We start from the raw sequence: 10,000 nt of genomic DNA on the forward strand, positions 1-10,000 counted from the left end.
AGACATTGCATAAGAGCACCAAACTTTTCTGGGGTTTTCATGGCGTGCGCCTGATTCCATTAAGGAAATATTTTATGTTTTTACTGTGCTCCCGTTCGGTCTGTCCTCTGCCCCTTGGGTTTTCACTAAGGTTTTGAAGCCTTTAGAAAAGTATTGGAGAGTGTAGGGTCTTTGTATAGCCATCTTCTTGGATGATGGTTGGGCGATTGTCTAGGATAGAGAAAGTTGTCGCATTAAGGCCCGGGCTGTAAGGGCGGATTTGTGCAACACAGGTTTTGTTGTCAATGAAGATAAATCGGTATGGGAACCCACCCAAGTATTGGACTGGCTGGGTATTACCTGGAATGCTGCATTAGGTACTTTTAAAATTGTGGAAAGGAGAATTGTTAAGATCATTAACTCAATTGATCATATTATTGAAGCCGATTTCAAAGTTTCCGGGAGAGAGTTGTCTTCCTTCACAGGTCAAGTTATCTCTACCGGGCCTGTAGTTGGTAACATTGGCAGGATAATGACCAGACATTGTGTCTTGTCTACCTCGTGCAGGGATAATTGGGATTCTACATCCCTTCTTGACGATTACTGCAAGGAAGAACTGTATTTTTGGAAGGAAAATATGGTTAATATCAACACTAGGTATTGCTTTGTAAGTAAGGTACCAAGTTGTTAATTTTAACAATGATTTTGTGTGCCACAAAACGTGGTCGGAGAACGAGAGAGGTCAAAGTTCAACGTGGAGAGAACTGTCTGTTATTGAGTTTTCTTTGCAATCATTTGCCTCAGTGTTGGATGGATCACATGTCAAGTGGTTTACGGATAGCCAAGTAGCTGCTAAGATTGCTGAAGTGGGCAGCATGAAATTAGGTTTGCACAAAATGGCCAGAAGGATTGATACTTGATAATTGTATCCGATCGGGAATTCATTTAGATGTACAGTGGATCCCTCGCACTTCGAATCAACAAGCTGTTTATATAAGTCGTTTAATTGATACTGATGATTGACAAATTACTGAAGATTTTTTTCTTTTTCTTGATGACTTGTGGGGTCCGCATAGTGTAGATTGCTTTGCAAATTATTATAACCACAAGATCCCCAGGTATTTCTCGAGGTTTTGTAATCCCAATTCCTCGGATGTTGATTTTTTCTTTCAGTCTCTTCGAGGGGAAAATTGCTTAGTAGTCCATCCAGTTGGTATCATCCCATGCGTATTACATTATCTTAAATCTCAGCAGGCCGTTGGTACGCTCGCTGTACCTCTTTGGCCTTCGTCTCATTTCTGGCCTTTAATTGCACACAAGTATAGTCGTTATCTTGTGGCTCACACTATTCATATCGGGAATGAGGTTCTTGCCCACGGAAGAAATTTTAATTCGCTCTTGGGGTCTGATCTTTTCACAGGAAATATTATTGCCTTTAGACTAAAATTTACTGATTAATTTATTGGACGGTGTGTCTACTAGCCTATGTGTTTTCAGTTGTTGGCGCTGGCCAAGGCAGTATGCTGTTTATTTGTAAGGCACTGGCCTAATTTTTAGTCTGTCATTTCATATGGTGCTGTCCTAATAGGAGTATAGTTGATTTATGTGGCACTGGCCTAATCAATGGTTGTTGATCTACGTGGCACTGGCTCATACGATCATTTAACGTCTTACGCGGCACTGGCCTCATCAATGACGGATTTTTGTACGGCTATTAAAGGATGTTCTGTCTTTCGTTTGTTCTTCTAGTATGTATGTTTTGTTCTTGTCTTTACAGATTATGCTATCAAGTAATTCTTGGAAAGGCTTTCAACAGTTTTCTTTAATCAACGTTTATGAAGTGCTAAATGCTATGCTGAAGTCCAGGACGGATTCGACCACTAAAAGCTTACGTTCTTGTTATCAGAAAGTTCTTGGACTGGTCTAAAAGTAGACAGTTCAACATGCAGTTACCTTTTCCTCTTAGTGTTTTTTCTCTATATTTGTTTGAAGTTCAGCAGTCTTCCGCTTCTAGTTCCTCAGTAATTTTAGCCCATGAGGCCCTTAAATGGTTACATTCTTTTGTCCCTAGTTTGGATCGTAATCCTTTAGATAGTGAATTTTGCAGAAATGTCATCGAATCTGCTAAACGCCAGAAGTCCGCACAGCCAGTTATGAAAAAGAAGCCTATTTCCACAGAAATTATAAGGCGTATTTTAGATATTCATAACAAGAAAGATGCTAATTTAAAGAATCTCCATATTGCCGCGATGAGCTCTTTAGCCTTCGCAGGGTTTTTTCGTTATGACGAATTATGCAATATCGTTCCGGAGCATATCGAATTTCACAGCGATTATATAAGAATTTTTGTGCCTCGTAGTAAGACAGATGTTTATAGGGAAGGGAATTTCGTCTTTATTAGTGCATCTGGATCTAAGTACTGTCCTGTTGGTGTTTTACAATGTTATTTAGATTTATCTGGTATTGGCTTAAATAGTCCTCTCCCTTTATTTAGACCAATTGTTTTTCACCGTAGTACTTCTAGATATACCCTGAGGAGCGGAAAGATTTCTTATACTACCTGTAGAGATATCTTAAGGGATACCTTAAGTCAGCTGGGCTACAACCCTAATGATTATGGTCTTCATAGTTTAAGATCCGGTGGCATTACTACGGTGGCTACGATGGCCCGTAAGTGCCATCCTTAAAGTTAAATAAAAATTGTATTTACCTTGCGAAAAAAGATCCGGCCGTTAGATCCAAAGTTTCCAGTCAACTTAAACAAATTCTTGCGAACCGAAAAATCTAACTCCCGGTTCGATGTTTCGAGTCCATAGTTACACCGGATCCGTAGTTTATACTCCGGATCCATAGTTTTTACTCCGGATCCGTTGTTTTTACTCCGGATCCAAAGTTGCTTACTCCGGATCCGTAGTTTATACTCCGGAGCCAAAGTTGTTTACTCCGGATCCGTAGTGTTTACTCCGGATCCAAAGTTTTTTACTCCGGATCCATAGTTTATACTCCGGATTCACAGTTTTTACTCCGGATCCAAAGTTGTTTACTCCGGATCCGTAGTTTATACTCCGGATCCATATTTTATACTCAGGATCCGTAGTTTTCACTCCGGATCCAAAGTTGTTTACTCCGGATCCAAAGTTGTTACTCCGGATCCGTGGTTTATACTCCGGATCCGTAGTTTTTACTCTGGATCCATAGTTTCTTACTCCGGTTTCAAAGTTCCACGAACGCCCTCGTGACCGTGGTGATCACAGTCAAATCAATACTGTTGCGTAGAATAGTGGTATTAGGGTTGAGGGAGTGTCTCTCCATGAAATTAAGAAGCTTGGGCATTGTAAATTACAGTGTATACGCAATGATTTTGTTCGGTTTGCAGTTTCACCAGACACGATCATTAATAGTATTTTTTACTCACGTCACCAGAGGCAATGTTTTTTCCTAAACAGAATATAATGTTTGCATAAAATCGGAGGATTGTTTTGGGTCACCATCAAGTTATGAAGAAGGCCACGGTTGTTTGCTTTGGTGCACCAACATTACATGCGTGACTTTGTCTGTTCAAAAGTCAATTCAACAGTTCAACTCAGTTTGTTTGCCATTAAATGTATCATGTATTTAATTTTGCCGCTTTAATGAGTTACGTTTCGTCGAAGTTTTTGTGGATGCGCCTCGACTGCAGGTAAGGCTGCGATGCTTTCGAGTTTGTCCTTAATATACTAGAACCCAGACTCTCTTTTTTAAGACAACGTGGCCTAGTGGTTAATGGTGCGCGTAGGTTCCAATGGAATTTTAGAGTCTTGCGTTCAAGTCGTACAGGCATGGCGGTAATTAGCAAGAAGCGATTTTTAGTCCAAAATTCAAAGGGATTAAAAGTCTAACTAACTAAATAACTAACTAACATAATGCGGGTTAGAAAGTTATAAAAAATTCTCTGGAGCAGATTCATAGCCACCTTCACAACTGGGAAATTTCAATGTGGCTCTGAATCCGCTCGACAGAATTTTTTCGAACTTGGCAGGGATTTTCGTCTTAGCCTGCTGATCACTTAAGCAGGAGTCACCGAGTTCCTTTTTGAGATATAAGCGTTCTAAGACAACATGGAATTTTTTAAATTCAATTTTTGTTTGCCATGGTAACCTATTACGTCACGTCAGCGAAAGGAAAGTAAAGGAAATTCATTGAATTGTCCAGTCGTTCCACAGTTGGGTAGATTCAATCGTTTGAAATAGTACAGTTTGTTGACATTGTTAAGACTGGTTTGAGTCTCCTAAAATACTGAGCATGTGTTCACTTTACAAGGTATGTGAGTTTCTATCAAAAAGAGAGGTTGCAGAACACGTAGTAGAGAGGTTAAGAGCAGAGAAGGTGAGAACATGGAAGTTTATAACTTAATTCATGTATTGTTTACATTTTGTAATTCTATTTAATTAGTTTTAATGACATGTCTTTTGGTGTCAGTAAAATGTGATAGACCCCAAACAGGTTAGAGTAAAACAACACTGGCATCAAAAATTCGTTTTTCAGACTCTAAACTCTTTATCATTCCAAGCGCTATGTAACTGTAGTCAGTTCTAATCTTAAGTACCAGGGGCCGGTTGCTCGAAGACTGGTTAGCGCTAACCGTTGGTTAAGAAATATCAAAACCTATAGGTTTCCATGGCATATATCACTGGTTAGCGCTAACCATGCTTCGAGCAACCGGGGCCAGATCAAGATTTTCTGTGCCTGCTTATCCTTTCGAACCTTTAGGATCACGTGATCGGTAGGTTTGCGTAGCGCGGTCAGTGTTGTTCAACCTTTTGTAGCGCGTTTGACGATAGTCGAAGGAATTCCCTGGGGGAATACAGCACAGAAGGCAGACGTGACAGAAAACACCAAAAATAAATAAGTGAAAGAAAACATCAACCCATTCCCTCGATCTCGCAACACACTACCATGTACTAATTAACGATATTTTTAATAAAGTATACCCAATAGAAGAAAGAACCTGAAGAAAAAGTAATACTAAGTTAATCCTAAAATTAAGTTTTAAAATTTGAACAAACTCTCAACTGATCCATAAACTAAAGGCCTGGGCAAACGGCTTCAACATTTGCTTCAACATCCGTTGGATTTTGTTGAACAACGATGTTGAATCCGTTTGCCTCCCTCTTTCAACCATGTTGAAACATGTTGAAACGAAGTTGCATCGATTTTGAATGAGTTTAGGAGCATTTGACTTTGTTTCAACGACCATTCAACATTTCTTTTGTCTTCGCGAAGTTGAAGCCGTTCGTCCCCCTCTTTGAACATTAGGGAGCTTTAGCAACGACAACGGCGACGGCAACGAGAACGTCACAAATTTGCATATTTAGTGGGCAAAAACAATAGCTTTGCACGCCCTGCACGTGCGTTTTTCATTTTTGTCCATTTCTTTGCAGTCGTCAGCAAAGCAACAACGTGAAATTACCAAGTTTGAGGTGTTATGGAGAACATCAGCACCTGGAGATAAATTTTCATTTTTCTCCCCTAAATTAAGCGCCGCTCGTAACGGTTTCATTCCTAAGGGACTAAAACACCTTTGTCATATTAAAAGGCTTGGAATAGTCGCAAAGTGATCGCAATAACATGAATTTGTTTTTACATGACGTTCTCGTTCCCGTCGTCGTTGCTAAAGCTCCCTATTGTTGGGTATGAGCGTGAGCACTAATCGGTCTCTCCATGACGTATCCGTGTCCGTATCCATAGTAACAACCGCCGCTTTAGCCTGAAACTGAATACCAGGCTTCTCATGAATCTTGTCGAATCAAATGTTGATGTGTTGAAACCGTTTGCCCACCCGGCAGTCAACATCGTTTAACATCGTTCAACACCATTCAAAAAAATCGCAGGGATGTTGAAGCAATTGTTGAAGCCGTTTGCCCAGGCCTTAGTACCAAACTTAAATCCGAAGTACTTTTAAGACTTTTAAGTTTAAAAACGGTAACAATAAACGAGAAAACTTAATAGGCCATTTCCGAGTTCTGGACTGCCTCATCTTCAAAGCGAGTCTAAGTGCGAAGTTTTTGTTATAAAAATTAGTTTTCATTCATATGTAAAGTAGAACTAATTACCATCACAAAAACTTAGCACTTTGACTCGCTTTGATAAGGAGGCAGACTTGAACTCGGAAATGGCCTATTATTTACGCAATGTTACTTTACTATTCTATTTAACCTGGTAACTCTTCACGATGCTTTTATGTCTCAAAGCACGCTTCAGTCTTTTCTTTGGTATTAATAAGTTTCCATTTTCCGTCTCTCCTCCTCTATCCTATAGCAGTTAGGTTCTCTTATGTCTCCTTCCTTCTTTCTTTGTCTTTACCTTGCACCTCTTCACTTAGTTTTCATTCAACAGTTGAATATTTGCTTCTGCCGCTACTGACAAAGGGATTAAAATGATTTTGCCTTTGTTGCTCCGACGCGGCTCCAATATATTTAGCAGTGATTCTGGAACTCCTCTTCATCATTTCTTCAACTCCAACTCTTCTCTTGGCGTGCCTTTTCTAACTGGCGACCGGCAACGCTCCCGTCGTTTACACGCATATATGGAGTTACACTAATTCATTCAATTACCACTTGGACGATGCATTTTACGTAACTTATAATTAATCACAACACTTAAAAAGGGTCATTAACCCTTAGACAGGTAATACACTATACTCCAAGGAATTAGGATAACACTTTACAATAATTACTGTAATGCTAACGATCTACAACGGCTAAAAGGTGTACTGAGGAAAAAATGTCTATTTCTGGGCATTTAGTTAATCATTTTTGTTACTTTCCATGGTGTATTGTAAAGGGCTTGAGAAGGTTAGTCTTTTGCATATTTAGTTTCTTTTTTTACTTCTTTGTGTTCTTGCACTGTGTGATTGTATTATTTTCTTTAGTTTTACGACGATTGTTTGACTTCAGTTGACTGCGTTACCAGCCATAACTACGTTTAGTTTGTCAATTATTTGTGGTTACACACTCCACGATCAGTTATCGAACTTGCATAAACGTTTTCAGACATATTTATTTTATCTACTGCAATAAAGAAATGTAAACAATAAGTTGCTGTGTACGAGAGTTTTCATTCTTTGTTTTAATATTGTTTTATATTTGCTATGCTCACGAGCCTTCCGTAAGTTCTATCTAAATTCTGGTTTTATTAGAAACTCACTATCTCTTTTTACAAATTACGTTTGGTATAGTTCTACTGAAACAACAACAACTGACTATGGGGGGAGGGGGGGTGTCATAAGATGCCCTGCCATTTCTTTTTTGTTCAAAAAAGTTATTTTCATTGTATTAGCTCAACTGAAACCGCCCCCCTCATGTAAGTAAGGACCCAATAATTTTTAATGCTTACTCGTAATATAAATAGGAAAAATACTGATCTTACACTTTCTATCATCTTTTCCTGATTTTCAGTTCGACTGTGCGGCTGTTCAATACAGTACCCAATCGACACTAAAGGAACTGGGTTTAAAACTCGGTGAAGTTTTTTCTCTGAAAGCCTTCGCAGAGAAGAGATTATTGCCGGACGAAAAAACAGAAGAAAACAAGGAAGAAAGGAAGAGAAAGCTATTAGAGTTCTTACAAAAGAAATCAGACAATTCGAAACCCAAGCGGCCATGCACAAAATTAAGCTCTGGCAAAGCCTCTGCAAAACCAAAAACACTAAGAATCCTACTTGGCTTAATGCTCTATGACACGAAGAAACAAAAGTACACGAAGGTTTCCTTAGTTAAAGGCGGTGGCACCAGAAAAGTAGATCTACCCTTGGAGTTTAACAGAGCGGACGTTATAAGATATGCCGTAAAACTATTTTATCCCGACGATGAATACACCTCAGGTGTCACTTACGATCTAGCCAACTTTAAGCAAGAACCAGTGTCCCAGCTTGTAGATTGTAATGGAAAGGAACACGACTTCATTGTTCAGAAGTACTGTGAAGTGTCCAAGACTCATCAATTCAACCTCCTATCTCCTTGTAAAAGAAACCGATAAGGAACCTGATAAAGACGAGGAGGAGGAGGAGGATGACAGTGAGCTATATAATCCCGTTTTTAGTCCTCAAATAGACTCACCGGTTCCTGAGAAAGAGGAGGCTTGTGAGGGTGACATAAATGATCTCCAGGTTGTTAACGTCCTAAGGGATGAGGGCTCGGCTAGAAAGAAAACTGAAACACAGGATCGTACGGCCAGTTGTACCTCTACAACAACAAGAGTAGGAAATGAGTCTCTCTCTAACTGGAACTTGATTGGATCGAACTCTGATAGGCTCCATCTTCTTAAGGAGCAACAAAGTGCATATGAGGAGAGTTTAAAGGCAGATCAAGAGAAAGAAGTTAAGAAAATGGAGGAAGTGCAGCGTCAACAATCTTTAGAATCCTTGAGATGTGCAAGGCTCTCCCGTGTTCTTCCAGAACTACACGAGACGTCAAAGAGCCAAAACTTAAGGATCTCCATTAGGCACCCAACTCTTGGAGCGGTGTCCCGAAGCTTTGTAAGAGGAGGGAGTATGTTGGCAGTTTATGATTGGTGTGGGTCACTGTCTTTAGATCCAGAGTTCTTCGGTCTATACACTGCTCTGCCTAGGACGCTCATTTCACCATGTGAAGCTGTTACGTCCGTAGAAGGGACTAGGCTTTATGTCGAAGAACAAACTTGTCCAGTAAGCTTGAGCAATGATGAGCTGGAGGTTTCTCTAAGAGGTTTTGGTTTGACGCCTCAAAATACAGCCTTCATGGAAGAGTACAACACGATTCAGCTCGAGGACAATGCCCATTTAGCTGTGGGGAGCCTGTTAGATGATCAATCAAGGTAAGTTCCTGTTATATCTCGGTTATGCGCATGCGTTGTAGGCTTACCTGTGATTAATATGAATTTTTGATTTCTTCCAGCGTATTTTCAAGCTTCGCCTCCTCGGAATATTGGCCATGCGAGAGAAAGGTAGCTTTTTTCACATTCTATAACTATGGTGAATTCATCAAATAATTTCAAGTGCTCGGTCTTCACACGTCTTCTGTCCTTAGCAAAAATATCACATGAAGTCGGTTATACCGGCTGCCATGCGCTGGTCCAGAGAGGAGATAGTGTCCTTGGAGCTTCTTTTCAGTTGGAAAGGTTATTGCTTAAAATACAGAAAATAGTCTTGACAAGTCCGTGAGACATGGAATGGCTGGTAGATCACTCTGGGCACTGAACAGTCAGTTATAATCTGGGATAAGAACTTCTGAATTACACCATCGTACTATATTGAAAATGACGTAGAATCTCTTTCCCAAATCTTCGCCCAGTCTGAGTGTCTCGTAAATTAACAACAGGTGCATGTGCAGAGGACAGGAAATTAATCGTTCTCTCTTTCGTTTTTATTTAGACTCTGACGGAGCGGCGTGCAAAACTCCATGATGAGTTATATGACGTTTGCGAGGTCCAGGAAATCACTATTTCTAGAAGTAACGTACTGGATGACATCCTTCAGTTGTACGAGAGGAACCCAGCTGTAGATTACTGCTCAATGAAATTTAACCCTAGAGGGTGAACGAGGCCTGGACATGGAAGGCGTCAAACGCGAAGTATTTTCATTGTTTTGGGAAAGGGCCCTAGAGAAATTCTTTGAGGGACACAGCACCTTCGTCCCTAGGGTTGGACCTGATGTCAACGAAAGCAAGTACCAGGTGATTGGCAGGATCCTGAGTCATTGTTTCCTGCTGACAGGTATGTTCCCCACCGCTGTCAGCAAAGTGTTTGTAACTGCTCTCCTGGCTGGTAAAGAATGTTTGACTGGAGAAGACTACATCGCTGATCTTCTTGCACACGTAGCAGAGTACGATTCCTTGCGTTTAAAGAGTGCCCTTGAGATGTCAAAATCACTTGGCCACGTTGGAGTTTTTCCAGAGGAGATGAGTCATTTCCTGTTTGAGTTCTTGTCAGAATATGGTGTGTCTCGAATTCCAACCTCTGCTTCACTAGAAAACATATTGGTAAGCGTAGCTAAGACGGAACTCATC

At 40.3% G+C, this 10,000-nt stretch overlaps 1 protein-coding gene across 1 annotated transcript in view; it reads left to right on the plus strand.

Moving 5' to 3' along the window:
• LOC138024788 (uncharacterized) overlaps positions 1-1,773 on the plus strand; it is a 3,405-nt gene extending 1,632 nt beyond the window's left edge. Inside the window, exons 4-5 of the mRNA XM_068871974.1 lie at positions 784-864; positions 1,757-1,773. Coding sequence (XP_068728075.1) covers positions 784-864; positions 1,757-1,773 — 98 coding nt within the window. The remainder of the gene's footprint in view (positions 1-783; positions 865-1,756) is intronic.
• The last annotated feature ends 8,227 nt before the right edge of the window (positions 1,774-10,000 follow it).

The sequence above is a fragment of the Montipora capricornis genome, chromosome 11 (assembly GCF_036669925.1).
Source record: "Montipora capricornis isolate CH-2021 chromosome 11, ASM3666992v2, whole genome shotgun sequence".
NCBI lineage: Eukaryota > Metazoa > Cnidaria > Anthozoa > Scleractinia > Acroporidae > Montipora > Montipora capricornis.